The sequence below is a fragment of the Brassica rapa genome, chromosome A03, assembly GCF_000309985.2.
Source record: "Brassica rapa cultivar Chiifu-401-42 chromosome A03, CAAS_Brap_v3.01, whole genome shotgun sequence".
Classification (NCBI taxonomy): Eukaryota; Viridiplantae; Streptophyta; class Magnoliopsida; order Brassicales; family Brassicaceae; genus Brassica; species Brassica rapa.
Genome location: NC_024797.2, coordinates 23,079,509 through 23,099,202, shown reverse-complemented (window position 1 = coordinate 23,099,202; position 19,694 = coordinate 23,079,509). Strand labels below are relative to the sequence as shown.

General features: G+C 32.5%; 2 protein-coding genes across 3 annotated transcripts; one reads left to right on the top strand and one right to left on the bottom strand.

Annotated features, from left to right (window-relative positions):
* Window positions 1-507: 507 nt before the first annotated feature.
* LOC103860722 (patellin-6) lies at window positions 508-9,279 on the bottom strand. Its single transcript, XM_009138380.3, has 4 exons — window positions 5,797-9,279; window positions 3,084-3,208; window positions 2,846-2,987; window positions 508-2,157 (listed from the first exon to the last, which is right to left on the bottom strand). Exons 1-4 carry the CDS (start codon window positions 6,493-6,495, stop codon window positions 1,894-1,896), a joined length of 1,230 nt encoding a protein of 409 aa, XP_009136628.1. The 5' UTR covers window positions 6,496-9,279; the 3' UTR covers window positions 508-1,893.
* An 8,935-nt stretch (window positions 9,280-18,214) lies between these two features.
* Window positions 18,215-19,654, top strand: LOC103860720 (macrophage migration inhibitory factor homolog). Of its 2 annotated transcripts, XM_009138377.2 has the most exons (3): window positions 18,215-18,373; window positions 18,453-18,622; window positions 19,290-19,654. In XM_009138377.2, exons 2-3 carry the CDS (start codon window positions 18,512-18,514, stop codon window positions 19,515-19,517), a joined length of 339 nt encoding a protein of 112 aa, XP_009136625.1. In that variant the 5' UTR covers window positions 18,215-18,373; window positions 18,453-18,511; the 3' UTR covers window positions 19,518-19,654. The 2 variants fall into 2 exon arrangements, with proteins under 2 accessions (XP_009136625.1, XP_009136624.1); XM_009138376.3 differs by lacking the exon at window positions 18,215-18,373 and having other exon boundaries at window positions 18,385-18,622.
* Window positions 19,655-19,694: the final 40 nt, after the last annotated feature.

Sequence of the window (19,694 nt, the reverse complement as noted above, 5' to 3'; positions counted from 1 at the left end):
TAGTAAATTTTGTTAATTTATGACTTATTTATTATTATAACTTATTTAAATTGAAAATTAATTAATATATCACATATCTTATATATTTTATTCAAAAATATCTAGAGTTTAAATTAACAGATATAACTAATTTAACTAAAGTAAAAATTTCTACAAAAAATCTACAACGATAAAAATACAACAACTCACCTACAACACAAATTTGACAGCTAAATTTTAAAAGTTGCAGTCCAACCAATCATTTCATATGTCATCGATTTTTTTAGTCATGCGTTGTCGCTATGTTTTTAGTTTTCTACTCTATTAGTTTTATCATTTGTGTTTGATTAAATCACTTTTACACATCTATTAACTAAAGAAAAAGTTTATCTCATGTTTGTTGGTGTTCTGGTTTCTCCGTGGTGGAAAAACCAATTATTTTTCCTTTGATTAGTCAAATACTATGGAATTGTTTTTCCAAGATAATGCCAATTTTCTCGTCTTCAACATGTATGTTCTTCTTCTTTTTTCCTTCGTAATTTTAGATATTCCATTATAAAATGATCCAGGTTTTTTTTCTTGCAAAATGTAAACGCAAATGATATTTTTTATTTGCCTTACTAAACATGTTAGTATCCATTTATTAGAAAATACTCCCTCCGTTTCTTAAAGATATATGTTTTGGTGTTTTCACATATATTAAAAAAATACATTAAACATGTATCATTTTTTTTAAATAATCAAATTCCAATGTTTTTTAACCAATAGTCATTACGAGAAAGATTATTGAAAAACTATTGGTTAAAAACATTGGAATTTGATTATTTAAACCCTTCTTACATCGTCGGCATAATTGTTTAATAAGTCGTTTTCTCCGATAATTGAAACTTAGACCTTCTATAATGCACAATTTGCAAGAAATTACATAGCCTAAGATTTGAACTCCAGATTTGAGTGTAAAATTTTTAAGCCTTAATCATTAGGCTACGGTGATTCCACAAAATTTAGTATTCACTTCACAAAATTGGTATTAATCAGAGTTACTCTTACCTTATCTTCTTGGAAAAGAAAACTGTCTATCTGTTTCTGTGCGTTGGGCTTTTATATGCTATTCATTTTGGTTTGGTAGTTAGTTAGTTTTCCTTGGGCCTTCTGTTGCATTATCGTTGGGTATTTTACGCTTTGTTTCTGATTTCTTCCATTGAACAAGTATTGGGTAACAAATGCATTAGGCACCAGAAGCAGTCAAAACATGCAGAATCTGGTATATTAGGGTCTCAGGAAATTAGGTAATGACTGGGTCTTCAAGTTTGGGTACCCGTTTAGGCTTTTAAAGCTTTAGATTTTTTCTTGTAAAAATATTTCATAGTTGAGTTCACTCGAGATGGAATCTAGTCACAGCCGGATGAAATATTGGTTTTGGTTTCCAAATTTTTTGAAGTATTTTACAAGAATAGTCCCTTAAATTTTTAAAAATAAATTTATAAACTTTCTTAAGAAAATGTTTAGAGCCTCCGAAATCTCAGATTCTACCCTGAGTTCATTTTCTGAAGGTAAACAAACCTAATACTGTCAGTGGCTTTCTGAAGGTAAACAAACCCAATACTTGTCACTGAGAATGCAACAGAGACAAACTACGTACATACCATTGTTGGTCCTGAACAATCTCAACAATGTTTAAAATATAAGCACTGCTGGTCAAACGTCTGAGAATATAAAGAAGCATACAAGATTTTGCTACTTTTTCAATCTAATGTTAAAATATTAAGCCAAACATTAAATGTCATACAATCATTGTTTTTATACATATCTCGCATATTTAGACATCCAGTTCAACACAAATGTTGAGCCAACAAACCACAACACAACAAAACGAAGTAGTAATAAGAAACCCGTCTTCTGAACAAGAAGGTCTTAGACGGCTGTAGTAGATTTTCTGACAGTGTAATGATAAGCAGCAACTTTCTTCTTGCGGGACAAAGAGTTATCAACCGAGATACTGAGTTTCCCAGCTTCTCCTGTCGTGAAAGAGTTGCAAACAGCTTCATCTGAAGCTTTCATCCTTCTTGGTTTCTCAACAACAATCGCGTAACCCTCTTCAGCGTTTGGAACAAACTCTGCCGTGTACTCTAAGTCCCATCCTCCAACTACTATGTCCCATGATATGGTTGCTCCACCCTGTAATGTCATAATCCACATACACATATTTCATAATTTATCAAATCATTTTTATTTAACTCACTTAGTGGGAGTGATTGGTTGGGCTGTAAATGTAAAAAAATTACTTTAGAATTTAGTCTGTAAAATTTTTTGATTTAGTTTTAAGGGATGTAACTTTAAAATTTCCTAAAGCTAAAAAGATGGGGCTTTAGAAAATAAGTTTTTTACAATCATTTTTGGTATATTTTTGCTGTAGATTTAGTTTTTTGGTTGTAGCTTTAAAAACTAAGATAAAGCATGATTGGTAGTATTTAAGACTGCAGATGAAAATTAAAGCTAAAGTCACTTCCTACATCCCAACCAATCACCCCAGTATTAGGCATGCGAGTTTGATTGTAATGCAGTTTTTGGTAAGTTTGGTTTGCACAAAATCTTGCCAAATTGAACCGAACAAAATCTCGGTTCAATAATCGGTTAGTTTAGTTTAAAATTTGGATATGATTCTGGTTTGGTTTCATATAGCTTTGGTTAGAGTTTAAAAAACAAAAACTAACTACCTACCGAACCAAATCAAATCAAAAACTGAATTTTCTTTTCTAAATCTACCGAACTGAACAGAACTCCTAACCGAACCTGAACCAAAAACCAAAAATTTCGATTCGGTTAGTGCCTTTAGTATCTTTAAAAATGCTTATTGATATATCACCTCAATGCCTTCGATCTGAATGTTAACTTTCTCACCACCCTTGATGGAGAATTCAGAAGCGGGTTTAGGTGGTCCATTTTGAGATTCAGTAGGACGACTAAGGCCGCCGTATTGCACCGGAATATCTTCAGGTCTTATGAACCTGAAATAGCAAAATTGGTACATGCAAATTTAAAACATAATAAAGCGCAATTAGCAAAATAAACTAGCATGTAAAATGTTTTCTTTTAGATTGTACTTGTAAAGTGTTTCGGCTGCATTTCCTTCTTTGGATATTACAAACTTGCTCTTTGTTCTATGAGTCAAGAAAGGGCTGAACATTGAGTAGATCACACTGAAATACCAAGGCACATTGATGAATATCTGCAAAAGTTTTTTTTTTTATCTGAATAAAATTTTAACATTCTTTAAAGAAAAAAGAATATCTACAAATATGGAAAGAAACAAACAAATGGATTCATTATAGAGATAATTGGGTGAATATACCCATGAGAAATCAAAATTAGCTATATACCCATATGCGTGAAAAACTCCATTTTCCTGTAGCTATTATCTCTTGTGCTTCCAAATTTACCCTTTTTGCTTGGCCACGTTGACAATGATAGTAGATACATAGGTTGTTGAGGGATATGGTCTAGAGATATGATAGGTTCTTGTTGGCGTATAGCTCTGCTCGTTGGTCGATTTTACACCACATATTCTTTCATGAACCATGCTATATAGACTGTAGAGGATTTTGTCATATTTGGTTAAAAATATCTTGTGATAGACTAACGATTAGGCTGGTTGATGAAACTATATTATATATGTTGATGGTAAATGTATACGAATCATGTATATTAAGTAATAGCATTTAACTAATCTATTAACGCTTAGTGATATAACTTGTTAATATGTAAAATAGCTTCTATAGTCAAATGTTAGTGGATAAGATTATTTTTATCTATTACGCAGAAGAGTTAACATAACTTGAGTCATTATGACTACAGCACAAATGAATTTTTTAACTTATATAGATAGGTGGTACGATCTGCAATGCTGAAACAAAGTTGTTAATATATCTAATAGTGGTTATCATAACAATGTGGAGGAAGATACTCGTGACTATTAATAGAAGTTATAGATAGCAATGTCAATAAATGTTTAAGACATGAAAATATAATACAAAAAGTGGGTTAAAACATAGATGGTTCAACAAAGGAAATCCAACACAGAGAAGGGTAACCATAGGACACTATCCGTAGCATAGGGACATCCAATTTCGGTTAACCAGTAGCCAGATCTTGATACATCGTTGTGGCTAGCTCCCTTGCAGCACCAGGGAGAACATAAGCGTATTCATCACCTACACGAATGAGAAAGAATGAATGGTGGAAAGCTAACTCATTTATCTGCTATATCTAACAACCAACTTGACGTCTAACAATGATGTTACAGTCTACTACAATAAACAGAGTTATACATACAATATAGTACATGCTACATCTGAACCTTAACGTCTAACTATGTTAGTTAATACATACAAGATAGATGTCTAACTATGTCGTTACAGTGTTAACCTTAACATCTAACTATGTAGTTATAGTCTACAGTTGTTATTACCGTTCTCACATATGGTTAACTTCTACAATTATTATTTCTACGGCATCTACACAACATATATATCATCAAAGTTAGAGCGAAAGGAAAAATAGTAACCGTTATAATACAAGTTGCCATCTAATAAACAAGTTATTACTATTAAACATGTTTCTCCTACCAAATAACATATAAGCCGAGAAACAGGAAAGAGACGAGAAATAGGCCTGGTGCAGTGATAGGAACATGATGCAATTATCTAGGATTCATGTTGCCAGAGGTGGTGATGGTAAAGGAAGTGAAGGAGTCACCATTGGAAGCGAGTGATGTACCGTCTGTGGCGCTTACCATCGCTTCCCAGTATACTGTCTCCTCCGCCCCTATCACCACCTCCGCACCGACTGTCTTCTTCTTTCTTTCTTCCTCCTGTCATTTGTTTTCTCTATCGTATCTCTCTCTTTGGTGTTTCCCATATTTCTTTCTTTTTACTATTTTCTCTTTTTCAATATACATGTACTTGAGATAAATTCGTATCTTTCGATAGGATTTTGTAGCATCATTAGAGATTAGGGATAAAATGGTATTAATCAAAATTGCACAGTGCACAAAACAGGGATAGGGTAGTTTCTTAATATTGGTGTGAAATGTGTATATCTATCCTAATTTCTCTTCATTATAACTCCAAAAGCAGACTAGTATTTTTTTTACTCAGTCTTAGTTTGGGCAATGCGTTATTTAGATATAATGCATAGTCTTGGTCAAATATTTTTAAAATGTGATGGTGAATGGAGACTGATTCTTAATAAGCTAAGCGTACGGCCACGCAGAATCCTTCAGTGTAAGTAACTGTAGCAGTAGAAGACAAAAGCTAGAGAATGATGCCAACACAGAAACATCTAAAACCACTCTTTATTAGTATTTCTTAATTCCATTTTCAAAATTTGAACAAAAGTAAGAAAGAACATACAAATAAACCAACAAGTTTCCAAGGTTTACAGCTATAAATAGTACTACTTGTTAATATGAAAAAGAATTTAAGGAAAAGATTTCTTAAATCCCATTAAGCAGATTTTTACAAAGCATTTAAGACTTTTCTTTATTTCTTGAGGGAGAGATTAGCAAGGATTAGGTTGTACAAAGGTTTTTTGAAGTGAATAAAATTTAAAATTTTTTCAAAAAAAAGAAAAACAAAAAGAGATTAGCAAGCAACCCAACACGCAAAACATAGCAAAAGCACATGAAAAAACCGTAATAATTTCGACAGTTTTTTCAGAACAACAAGTACAGAAACATAATTTCGAGTTTCAAGTTCTTGTCTACCAAAAGAAACAGAAACCCACTAAAAAGAAAACACAGAGAAACCAAAGATTTACCTTAGTAGCAACCATCTCAGGGTAATTATCCTGAAAGAGAGAAAGAATCAGGTTCGAAGCAACTCTAAGCTCTCTCTTAGGCATATCCTTAAGATCAGTAACTTGAATAATCGAATTAACACCACCAGGCTTAAAATGAAGCAACTTAACACCTCTCTCCAAAACCTGAACTCTCCATCTCAAAAACTTGTTGATTTTCTCCTCGTCACCAAACACTCTCTCGTACATCTCTCTCTCTTTAAACACACCGTACGCGTTGTAACACACGGGATGCCCTTCTTTGTCGTACCCTCTCATGTACGCTACTCTACCTTCCAAATCTTTAAAACCAAGATCCTCTTCGGTCAGTTTCTCGGTCTTGAACTCTTCTCTCCACTCCAAACACTTCTCAAGCATCCTCAGCGAGTCTCCGACTTTGAAGTCCCTGGCTCTGAGGAACTTGAGGAGGATGACGTCAGCTCTGTCGTCACCGCCGATGAGCGGGACCCCCCACATGGAAGAAGAGGCTGCTAAGGAGGAAGTTGAGAGTTTGTGTTTGAGGTCATGGAGAGATTTTGCCTCGGAGGGTTTGAGTTCGGAGACGAAGTAAGTGTCTTCTTTGAAGTGGTTGGAGCGGAGGGGGATGAGAGAGGTCGTGAAGGTTTTCTTTGGCTCTGTGTTTTGGTGATCAAATGGGGTTGGAGACAGTGAAGAGTCCATTGTTTCTTTGAGTAAGTTTTGTGAGAAGGAGACTATCGATGGAGGAGAAATAATAAGCAAAGCAGAGGGGAAGAGTGAGAGTGACGGTAGCTAGAGAGATATAGAGAAAAGATACAGGCGTGAGTTGTGATTTCTGATTTTGAACAGAAATGACGCGGCTTTCTACGAATATTTTTTTAAAAACTGATAAATAATATTTTTACTGAACTATAATTCCAAAATATATTTTGTTTTGTACAAAATTGATAGTGACCTGACCATATATATATATATATGTGTGTGAAATCAAATGTTTTAAATTTTACATAACATGACTTTGATTGAATATGAAATGAAATTGGAAAATATCTTTTTTGAGTGAATTATGTCAACTGCAGAAGAAGAATGGTGTTGGGGAAAACAAAGAGAGAGATGGAAGTGGAGCGCGAGAGTGAGCGTGAGTTGCAGCAATGGGTAACGTGGGGGAAGATGTGATAATAATGAGAAGAAGGAATGGTCCATTCTACGAATGGAATGGGTCCCACTTTTTCTCTTTTCTTCCCGTGTTTTTTTTTTGGAGCTGCTTTTTTGTTTTTTTTTGGTTGTTTTTGGTTTCTTTCACCAAAATTCTAAGGACTCTATACGTTCAAAGACACCTTTAGGACATCTCTATTTCTACTCTATTTTTCTCTCTAAAATAAAGTAAAAGTGAATATAAAGTAAGTAATGTTTCAACCCAATTTTATATCTCACTCTATAGTAAAATTTACTACATAAATGGAGTAATCTATTTTTGTTTGTTTATCACTCCATTATAGAGTAGAAAATAGAGTAGAGTTGAAACAATTTTACTTCATTTCAATTTTACTCCATTTTGAAAAAAAAATGAAGTTATAGATTAGAGATGCTCTTATCTTATTTCTCGAATGATATCTAGGTTTAGGTGGTGTTTGTACAAGTGCAACTGTATTATTCTGTGAAACTTTCTTACATTTCAAAAGGATGAAAATAACTCTTCAAATGTTCTCCTTTGAAAACTGATGTTTGAATAGAGAGAAGACCGTTTTAGTTAGATGTTTCATGTACTATGTCTCTTCCTTTTTTGTTTGTCACGATGATGTCTTCCTTTATACTACATGAAATATGGATGTGCAATGCGAAAATATATAGATTTTGTTTGTTGGTAAACGGATGCATGGAATTTACAATTATACAAGAATGAAATTAAATACTTGAACCATGTAGAAACTTACTCGTAAAACCAACGTTGAGTTGGCCTAGTGGTAAAGGGGTTGCAGCTGTAATTTCCGCCACTTGGGTTCAACTCACGATGGGAGGGACTATTTACAATGCTTGGGTTCCCGGCAAAGAGGTGAAAACACCTTTTTATTTTACCAAAAAAAAAACTTACTCGTAAAAGACTCAAAACTTAAACCACTCTTCACCAATCATAACTTTTATTTGTTTCAACAAATTGGTATATTGTCACTACTGATAACCTATTTACTTTTTAGCTTCCAAACTTATATTTAGTGCTCTATCGGCAAGGTCGATTCTAAAATATAAGACGCTTGTGCTTAAAATGTAAAATATGCGGACATTAAATTTACGGAAGTTGTTGGTAATGTAAAAGTATCTTCAATCTCACTCTATTTTACTCTGTTTTTCATTCAATATATAGAATAACTTTTTTTTATCATCATTATATTTTTCATTTTAAAATAAAATATCATTGGAACAACAACTAATTCTATTATATATAGTTATTCTATTTTTCATTATAAAATAAAGTATCATTAGAACAACAACCAACTCTATTATATTTCCTCCAATTCATAATAGATGATGTTTTATAAGATTTTTGTTGTTTCAAAATAGATGATGTTTTGATACTTTTATATTATTTTTAACTTTATTGAAAATTGTGTAACCAATTAGATGTTGTAGTCATTTCTGTAGTTGGTTGAATGATTTTTAAATTATATTTTTAAAACTACTTTTTAGAGAAAAATAAATTTTTTAATCTTTGTGCACTAAAGAATAACATCATGTATTGTGAAACGGAGAGAGTATATAGTTACTCTATTTTGAAAAAAAAAAGTAAACCATTGGAGATGGTCGTCTAATCACTAACTCTTTTACAATGGATTAAATGTTTCTAAGTGGAGCCATTACTTGCATTTTGTTATTTTCATCTAAAAAAAATATTTTAAATGAGTCCAAAAATGTTTATATCCTTTAATAATATGTTGGGCCGATACTAAAAAACTATGTTGGCCTGAGATTGCTCATCGCAGTTATGATTTATTTTTTTGGGTAAAATCGCAATTATGTATGTCAAGAACCATAAAATCCCAGAAACACAATTCAAGAGGAGTGTTAATCAAAGACTCAAAGCTATTGAGAAACGAAAAAAGATTCATAGTTGTAAGCAAAGTGAAAAAAAAAAGGAAAAGAAGTCCCCTTGGTAGGAATGGTTTGGGTATACTAAACTAGATTAAGACATGCGCAAGATCTTATTTCATACAATTAATATAGTGTTCGTTAGGAATATGTATTAGTATGTTTTTGTGACTCAAATTGGATTATTTTTATTTTTTTGAAACCTTTTTTCTATTACAAATTAGATTTCTTCATTGTCGCATGGATCTTATTTCTCTGTATCAATAAAGAAAAAGAATGACATAATTAGATAACTAACAAAGTCTCAAACTACTAAAAATATTAGGGCTGGGCAAATAAATCGAACCCGAAAATCTGAACCGAACCCGATCCGATAAAAATGAATCCGAACCGATCCGAACCCGACATAAATACCGAATGGATCCTGTTTTTTGGTATTTTGGGTTATGGGTATTATCCGAACCGAACCCGGACCTAAATGGATATCCGATAGAACCCGAAACATTTAAAATCACAAAAAGAACTTCTACCAAATATGATCTTAATTCTTAATATGTATCCAAAATACTTTAAGATATTATTGAACTTCTAAAATAATTATCTGTTACATGAAGGTTGATGGTGGAATGTGGCGGTTGATGCCTGGAGTTTTTAGATTTTGGTTTTGTTTTTTTTGAATAATGTTTCTCATTTCATGAGAACTTATTTTTTGTTTTATGATTTCATTTATAAGGTTTTTTTTATATCACTAACTATGTTTATCTTTCGCTTGATTTTGAATGATCACGTTTGATGTTTTTTCTTATTTTTGAATCGATTTTACTTATGTTTTGGCTATTAAAATATGTACAAATCATGTATTTTAAATCCGAAGAACCGATTTTATTTATGTTTTAGTTACAAAATAGGTACAAATCATGTATTTTTAAACTGAAGAACCGATTGGGACCCAAACCCGAAAGTACAATGGGTTATACCGGTTCTTTGAAGATTTACTAACCCCGACCCGAACTCGATAGAACCCGAACCGGTCCCGAACCGAACTTTTATATAACCCGAATGGGGTTGATTTTGATAAACCCGAAAAACCGAAACCCGAATGGATAAAACCGAAACCCGATTGGGACCCCGAATGCCCATGCCTAAAAAATATGATAGAAATTTATAAATCACATGTCTATTTTTGAGTTAGTTTATTTAGAGAAAAATTGAATCAGTTTCTCGAGCTACATATTGATGTTGATGATCCAAGCATATTTTTTGAGTCAGTAATCTAACCAAGAGCCTGCACATATTCTGGTTAAAAAATAAAAATCATAGTTGATGTTCTAAAAATTTCAATTTTTTTTACATAAACCTTTCTTTTCCTTCGTCACTCAATTCTTCTTTTAATGACAACTATGAATGTTAAGAATGCATGCATGTAATGGAAATGCTGCTGATAATTAAGTATGGAAAATCCCACAGGAAATAAGCAAAAATCATTACAAAATAAGCATTGTCAAATTAAATATAATATGTCAGTGCAGTGACAAATTTAGTAAATACTCTAGTTATGAAAGGGTAAAGATCAAAAGAGATTGAGAAAGACTCTCATTATGACATGTATGCAAAACACACTTGTAAATAGGCCTGCAATTTCAGGTAATCGGATCGATTCCGGATAAGACCCGTTCGGTTCTAGATATTTCGGTTATTTAGAAAGTGTATCCAAATAGTACTTGATTGAATTTTGGTTTGGATCTGGTTTGGTTCTGGTTGATTCTGGATCGGTTTTACCATTTAAAACCCAAAATGTAAATATCTCTATAAACTTTGAGAAATTTAAACAATTTGTTATAGTGTTCCAGCGGTCACAAACCTTATTAAAATATCTGGCAATTTGGGTCCGAATGCCATTTTTTTTAGTTTTTCATTAATGAATGGCAATTTTGCAATTTTCTGCATATGCTTCCTTGTGCCTCCTTTTCCCAAACTCTAATTTGCAGCTTCCTTTAGGGTTGCAGACTGAAATTCATCATTTGATTCGTGATTTTTTTGCCATTTATACATAAAATATCAAGATTTAACATAAAATCACCGATTATAAACTTGAAAAGTAAAAGAAATCATCTATTGTACACGTTCTTAAATAGAGTTTTCGGATTAATCGGGTAACCCGAACAGTTCTGGATATAAACCGAATCCCACCCGATACTCATGGATATTCATAACTTTATCCATCGACTAAATCTCATGGATCCGAAACCGAGCCGAATCGGTCCATTTTGGATCAGATCCGGTTTGGGTATTCGGATCTTTTTTTTTGCATCAAAAGTAAAACTTTATTAGGTAACTAGAGGTTCAAACAGGCAAGCTTCATGAGCTAGCCATGGGGGGTCTTGGTATCCAAGAAACAGAAACCTGAAGCTCGTGATCGTCCTGCCTTTGAGAGGCAGTCCACACGGACATTTTCAGCACGTCGTATAAAACGGATAGTGAAAGAAGAGAACTCAGAGCTAAAAAAATCAATCTCGTCCAGTTCTGGCCCTAGGGTGGCCATTCCTGCGGGGTTTGAATAAGGCGAGTCAGTTGTTGGCAATCTGATTCGAAACAGGCCTCATTAACACCAAACTGTCTCGTCTCTTTCATTTCCCAGCAAAGGCCTAGCTTCAACTTCAGCATGCAATGGCGACAAGGCGCAGCTTCCTTTCCTTACACCCACTAGTTTAACTTGCTGATCTTCGAAGAGGATGAACCCCCAACCGGCTCCTTCTTTCTTGTCCTTCCAAAATGCATCAACTTGACATCTCCTATTGGAATCTGGTTAAAAGTTGCATGCCTATTTGTAAATAATTTACCTCAAAGTTATTTTTTATTTTTGCTTCTCCTTTAATAATAAAAAGGATTAGACCTTAATAACTTCGTAAAAAGTTTTTGTTACTCTCCTATAGATTCTAAAAAGCAAAAGGAGTTCACGGTCACCACTTTATTTCAAGTTTCAACATAATAAGAGGGAGGATGATTATGAGAATATCTGGGGATCTGATCAATTAGCATATAATATACGTTAGTTAGCGAAAATTAATCATCTTTCCACCCCATGCGATTTCAACTTTATACTTTTTTTTTGAAAAAAATTCAACTTTATACTTTCCAGTTCATTCCCATAACCTACAAACTAAACAATTAATTAACATCATTTGAAAAACTTTAACTAAACGAATAGTTATTACCAATGTGTGTAATGGCAATACTATAGTAACGTTGGACCACCATCTGTAACTGAAACTTACAGTTGGAAATTTAATCATTATTCCCTATCTTGTTAATGAGGTCTTTAGCTTTTCTAGAAGAGTAATATAAATACAAAAATGCTCAGATTTTTGAAATATGGTTTCTTAGCTGATACAGTTACAAAATTTAAAACCTATATCAAAAGCATTTTAAAGTTTTCCATATTAATTTTTTTTTTTGTACAAACCGTGTTTTTCAACTGAACTTATTGTTTTTTGTTTGACTTTTAAGAACTCAACTTATAATTCCTACTTTTGTATATCATAATTCCCCCCCTTTTTGTATACATACTTCTCTTCTTCCTTTAATAGTCAATTATATAAATGTTAACTTCTAAATTTTCAATATTTTATTTGTGATTATCTTATTCTAAGCATCTCTATAAAAAGTGACTAAGTTCTGTAAAAAAAAAAATCAAAAATCAAAACTAAAAAATATAAAAATGTTTTGGCGTTTATTGATATCATGGTGGATCTATAGTGTGCTGATTCTTGTGGACATATTTGTAACGGTCCGGTTTCTGGTCCAAAAATTTCCCTAAGAAAATGGGCTTCTCTACGGCCTATTTGGCAAAGATCTAGGGTTTTCCCTTCCTCTTCCCTATAAAAAGGAGATGCAGCCTCCCTTTTTGCCTCACTCAGAAACTGAAGCGAAGCTCTGCAGAGAATTCCCGGAGACCAGAAACCCTAGCCGTTGAGCTCTCTCCCCTTCTCTCTTGCGCCGCCTCTCTCTCTTCTCTCTCCTCGCCGTCGCACGCTCTCTCTCTCTCTCCTCGCCGGCGCCGTGTAGTGGTGGTGGTGACCAGATCTCAATCTCCTCTCCCTTGTCTCTTGTTTCCAGATCCAGATCTAGGCTAAGGTGGAGTGTCTTGAACCCATCTTGTTCTCATGTTCTGTATACTCCTTTATGTTGGAGTTAGGTTTGATTAGACCCTGTTTGAGTTCTAGGATGATAGAACATGGTTAGTACTAGGTTGATAGATGAATGGATCATGATGCATAAGAACCCTCATACTGTTAAATGAGACTTAATGAACTGTCTTGTGTTGTTGTGGTGATGAATGATTAGTAATTGATGCTTGTATGTTTGGATGTGTAGTCCCATGTGTAGCCCCTTAGCATTCATTTCTCTCTAGCATCCTAGCTTTAATCACAAACCACTTATGGGACTACACATCCAAACATACAAGCATAAATCACCAATCAATTATCACTACCACAACTCCATTTCAGTTTACTAAGTCCCATTTAACAATATGAGGGTTCTTATGCATCATGATCCATTCATCTATCAACTTAGTACTAATTCATCCTAGCTCTCAAACAAGGTCTAATCAAACCTAACTCCAACATAAAGGAGTATACAAAACATGAGAACAAGATGGGTTCAAGACACTCCACCTTAGCCTAGATCTGGATCTGGAAACAAGAGACAATGGAGAGGAGATTGAGATCTGGTCACCACCACCACTACACGGCGCCGGCGAGGAGAGAGAGAGAGCGTGCGACGGCGAGGAGAGAGAGAGAGAGAAGAGAGAGAGGCGGCGCAAGAGAGAAGGGGAGAGAGCTCGACGACTAGGGTTTCTGGTCTTCGGAAATTTTCTGCAGAGCTTCACTTCAGTTTCTGAGTGAGGCAAAAAGGGAGGCTGCATCTCCTTTTTATAGGGAAGAGGAAGGGAAAACCCTAGGTCTTTGTCAAATAGGTCGTAGAGAAGCCCATTTTTTTAGAGAATTTTTTGGGCCAGGAACCGGGCCGTTACAATATTGCTTTACCAATGTTTGAAACCTTTGCCTTTGGAGTTTACTTTTAACTTAGCGAGACAGTGGGACAGTAAATAAGTACCCTTTAATCATACGGGAAAGACAGCCTCTGTGACAGAGGCTCTGTCTATGTTTCAGCAAATTACTTTTTTTTGGGGCATTAGACTTATTCTATCAATTTCGTTTAGTACCAAAGACTTGTATAAGTGGTAACTTGTTTATATGATTTGGGAAAATTAGTGGCTGGATTTGTGGAACGCTTTATCCTCTTTTGGTTCTTTTTCGTTAACACTAAAAAATAAATAAATGTTTTCATTATCAGATTTTCTGAGTTGATTATAATTTTGTTCAGTTAATCCTCCTCCCACAGCCACCATGGGATCCGAATCTTCTCTGCTTTTTTCTTCTTTCCTTTTATCTTTTCCCCTTCGACCACCAGCTCTGTCCTCTGATTCACGGTCCTTCATCCCAACTCTATCTAAAACTCGTTGAATCCTTAAGAAATTGAATAAAGAAGTAAAGTATGCACGTAAATGATGAACTGATGTAGAAGTTTCTAAAACTTGTGTTGCAATTTAATAGATTTGATTCATTTTAAAAAAAAAATTAATCGCTTTGAAAGCCTAAGATGTTGAAGTTCTTATCATAAATTCTCATGAATCATGGGTTCTTATAAATGCATTGGGTTTGGAAATTCGGGTAAGAAACGAAGCTCATGAAACAAAAACATGTGAGACGTTGGCTGTAAGACCATCTCCAACCCACCTCTATTTTTATCTCTATATTTTCCTCTAAAATAGAGAAACTCTATTATAGAGGTGGATTTGCTCCAATGTATGCCTCTATAATAGAGTTCCTCTATTTATAGGGGAAAATATAGAGATTTGCTATTTTCATCTCTAAATATAGAGGTAAAAAAGTAGGATTCCTCTATATTTTCCTCTAAAATAGAGGAACTCTATTATAGAGGCATACATTGGAGCAAATCCACCTCTATAATAGAGATCTCTATTTTAGAGGAAAATATAGAGACATACATTGGAGATGCTCTAAGTCCAGTGACACTAAATTTTCAGATTTGAATAATGGTTTGTTCACAAAAAAAGAAAGAAAGAATAATAGGTTAACAAAGAAGCCTTGAGCTGGAGGGGGAACCCAATGTATTGTGATATAAAAAGACATTAAATGTTGTCAACCTTAAGGCCTGCTTATAAAGCATGAACGAGTTAAGTGATGACTGACGAGGTTAGTCATTTTGGGCTTAGTTAACAAATCTTATATATTAAAACAGAAGTCACAACCTTCATTCATGTGTGATTTTTTTAAAAATGGACCTAATGGACCTATTCATAGAAATTCATACTATATTTTAATTCAGACTAATAATAAATATAATTTTTAAAATATTTTAATCATAGTATCTTTTGATATCTTTTCATTTTAAATATAAATATATTTATTTTAAAATTCTAACAAATCTGTTTAAAAAGATTTTTACAAGATCTTCATTTTCGAAATTATATTTAAATATTTTCACTAATTTCGAAATTAGTTTAAAATATTATTATACATTAATATATTCAATTATATAAAATGAAAAATAAAAAAATCTATAACATTTTAGTTATTATATAATCATAATCAATCATATTAAATTAAAATTATTATATTCAGCTAAATATAATAAAATTGTATTAAATTTATATATTTATATATTTTATTTTCGTAATTATAAAATATTTATGTTCAAAAATAAAATCTAATATGTTGGTAAGATTGGTTAACATTATCAAACTATATAATACATGTATTTCTTTAAAGTTAATAATATAAAATCTTTGTAACTACTTTAATCATAATATATTTTTATTTTAAATATAATATATATTTATATATTATATTTTAAAAATTCTAATAAATCTGTGTACTATTTAAACAATAACTTAATGTATTTTAAGTTATCGTTTAGAAATAAAAATAAATAAATTATAGTCATGATCACGTTAAAATATAATTATTATACTAAAATAAATATGATAAAATTATATTCAATTGATAAATTTATAAATTTTATTTTCATAAATATAAACTATTTATTTAAAATATAATATGATGATAGAACGGCTTAAAATTAACAAACTATATAATACATGTCTAAAAATTAACATATCTTACACTTTTATATATACAATAATAAATTATCTAAAATGAATAAGCATAAAAATATTGGTAAAAAGAAATCCAGTTTTGAAATACGGGTCAGAATTTAGCATAAATTAAATACAAAATATTTTTTAAATATATTTTTTCATGAATATATTTATTTGCTTAATAACTAAATGCAAATACAATAAGATAAATATATAATAATAAGTGGTAAATACATAAGGTTTAAACAATTAATTAATTATAACATGTAAATTATAAAATTATTGTATTTGAAATAGTTATATAAATATTTAAGTATATGATTAACATTAAAAATATATACCACTTATGTTCTTTTCTTTTTTTTTTGTAACATACCACTTATGTTCTAAAACAATAATTTATGTATAGAAAAGTGAAAACAAACACCCGTACGGTTGCACGGGTCAAAATCTAGTGTTAATCTTATATGGGATGTCCGTATGACTGCCACCATAATATCACTTGAGTTTGAGTTTGAGATAGATACTGAATCACGAAGAATGGTATATTAAGATTTGGGAACATTACGGATTTGAGGATCCTTGCAATGATCATGTAGAAAAGAGTATTAAATGTAGAACATTTAGACGTAAATGTATGGTCAATTGGTCATGTGGGTTGGTTAATTATATTATCGTACTAAGTTATTCTTGTTATTTTGAGCATCTACAAAATCCAAGAGAACTCGTTTTCTTATCTTGACCTACCAAACAGTCCTTTACTTACTCGAAGAAACAACTGGACCACACAACACAACCTACACTAGAAGTCTAGAAACATAGTCTAATACATACATCTCCCCCGACAAATCCACATTGTTCTTTTACGAATGTAAATACGCCACTTTATTCCGAACTTAAAATCTATAATGTGAATCGACAATTGAGTTATATTCAAACTGAGCATGTATTATTCTTCCAGTTGTTTTTGTGGGGTACAACATAACTTATCATCTGACACCATTATTATATCTTCTTTCTACGCGTATTACACATTTTACACATGGATCTCGCTTCCGCTTCAGTTGGGAACATCGACTATTATTATTAATGGTTAGTAACTGGGGACATGAAATTGATGTTGAGAACACCTAATTGGGGTCATAGTAGCTTTACGTATGACATGTATATGTAATTTAAGTATGAGATATTTACTTGCATGATTTTCAACAGCACGCCGTATAAGTCTTATGCATCGCTCTCATTGAGGACCATCTCCAATGGTACGCTATAATTTTTTTTATATATCACTCTAAAATAGAGTAACTCTATAATAGAGTTACTCTATTTAAATGTAAATTATAGAGGAAAAAATAAAGTCTTCTTGGAGATGCTCTAAAAACTTATACTAATACATTAAGGAAAAGTAGATGTTTATATAAACTCACACGCAAACTCGTACCAAAAACATGTAACAAGCATGTGCAACTGCAAACTGTGTAACCAGCAACCATACCTAACGATTTCAATAAAATTTGAATTAGGCAGCTATAGCCAATCGTTTTGAAAATACCTTCAAATAATATTAAATCAAGTTTTTTGTTCAAAAAAATATCTAAAATAGTATTCATTAAATAATAAAATAAATATATTTATATATTTGAGTTTAGGATTTAGTGATAGAGTTTAGGGTTCAATTTCTAAGAGGTGCATGAAATTAGGGTTTAGAGTTCAAGATGTAGGGTAATTTAGTGTTTTTATTGATTAATAAATGCTATTTTAGAATTCTTTTCTTTAAATACTATTTTGTGACAAAAATCTAGTTAATGTTATTTATAAGTTTTGTCCAATAACTTTTATAAAAGTGAGCTTAATAGTAGAAACCATAATCAAATATCTTAAGATGCATAAGTGGCGGTCCATCCGCACCACATGTATATGCATAACCAAGATCTGAAAGTATATATTTAATCTGATTAAATTCTGTCTTTCAATATTTCTCAGAAGGTTCCACGTACGGAGGAGATACTAACAACATTGCTTCACCATATTAGGTTAATCCTTTGGTTATCCTAAATAATAATTAATTAGGGACGTGTTTTAATTGTTGTGTGGTCCAATTTGGGTCTGAAACCAATTGTTTTAGAGGGCGACGTAGCTGTAGTAATTGATTCAGTCACACGTCAAGTTGTCAGATTTCACCAAAGATATTATTTCAAAAATTGTTCACATCTTACACATTTTATAATAATGCAACTCAATCATTTCTTATTAAACACTTCATTAACTTGGAGACGATTTTTTCTTCTAAGTTCTCTATTTATTGGCCATGTGAGATCTTCTTTTCTTCATCTTCAACTTCAACTCCACAATATAGCCTTTATTGATCCTTCTTTTTGTCTTTCTACAGATTCTTGGAAATAAGCTTAAGGGCATCAAGAAACGGACGTTGGTGTTGACGGTAACAAAATGCCTTGTCTTTATATTACAACTAACGTCAATTTGGACGGCTTCAAAACCGATCCGTTCTACTCGGAAGTCACCAAAGCCGTCGCTTCTATCGTTGGACGGCCTGAGAACGTAAGAAGCTCTCTTAACGTTTGATTCCTGTTTCCTTTAGAATTGGACTTACATATGCAACTTGTTTAACTTCTCCAGATGCATTTTTGTCTTTTAATGAAACTCAGTATTCTCTTTCCATTTTAGAGTTTTTTACACAAGTTAAAATTTGTTCAATGTATTTACAGATCGTACAAGTGATGTATCTTTTTCTAAATACACTCAATTCTTCTCTAATTAGTATCTTGTATAAATAGAAGGAGCTTTATTTTTGGTTTAGAAATATAAGGTCTTTGGGAAAGATATTTGAGGCATCTTGTACAACTTATAGAATTCGCTTGAATATTCCTAAATACTATAAAATGATACTAATAATTTTATTGGGATGCCAATGATAAAAAGATTGTTTACTAGGTTTCACTTAAATTGGCATCTTGACAAAATATGGCTTATAAAAAGGTCAACATCATTGGCCTTTTCTATTAGATATTTTATATGCAAAGAATTGAGATGTCCTACTGGAATTATGAGTAGATCTTGCTTACACCGTACGTATCCCTCCGGTGATTGTCGTTCTGTCTTCCCTTTCCTTCTGGGTTGTCCGGGACTGGCTTCAATGTGTTGAGAAGATGAGATTAGAAATCTTCCAAATTCTATGTTTATTAAACAAAAAAAATGTTTATTGCAGTTGGTGATGGTGGTGTTGAAGGGGTCAATAGAGATAGTGTTCGGTGGAAACAAAGAAGCAGCTGCATATGCAGAGATTGTGTCGATGGGAGGCATCACCAAGCAAGTTAAGAGGCAGCTTATTTCAACCGTTGGTTCTATTCTTCACACTCATTTTTCTATTCATCCCACTCGTTTTATCTTTAAAGTTTTTGATATCAATTCTTTGCCTCTTCCTTCTAAACTATAGTTTTATGATCTGTCTATTATTGTTCATACTTGACTTTTTCGAGTTAACGAACAACACATCTCTTCTTGAACCTTTTTGTATCATTAATTGTATGTTTACAAGCTTTATAATACTATATATCATATCATCATTCGTAAGATCTTGACCATATAATCTTAATCCGAGGAGAGACGTATA

Bases quoted from the DNA above. Each gene is read 5' to 3' on its own strand.
- LOC103860720 (XM_009138377.2), top strand. From the start codon at position 18,512: ATGCCTTGTCTTTATATTACAACTAACGTCAATTTGGACGGCTTCAAA. The intron at 18,623-19,289 runs GTAAGAAGCTCT...TGTTTATTGCAG, and splicing joins TCGTTGGACGGCCTGAGAAC to TTGGTGATGGTGGTGTTGAA.
- LOC103860722 (XM_009138380.3), bottom strand. From the start codon at position 6,495: ATGGACTCTTCACTGTCTCCAACCCCATTTGATCACCAAAACACAGAG. The intron at 3,209-5,796 runs GTAAATCTTTGG...AAACTTTTGCAG, and splicing joins CTGAGATGGTTGCTACTAAG to ATATTCATCAATGTGCCTTG. The intron at 2,988-3,083 runs GTACAATCTAAA...TTGCTATTTCAG, and splicing joins GCAGCCGAAACACTTTACAA to GTTCATAAGACCTGAAGATA.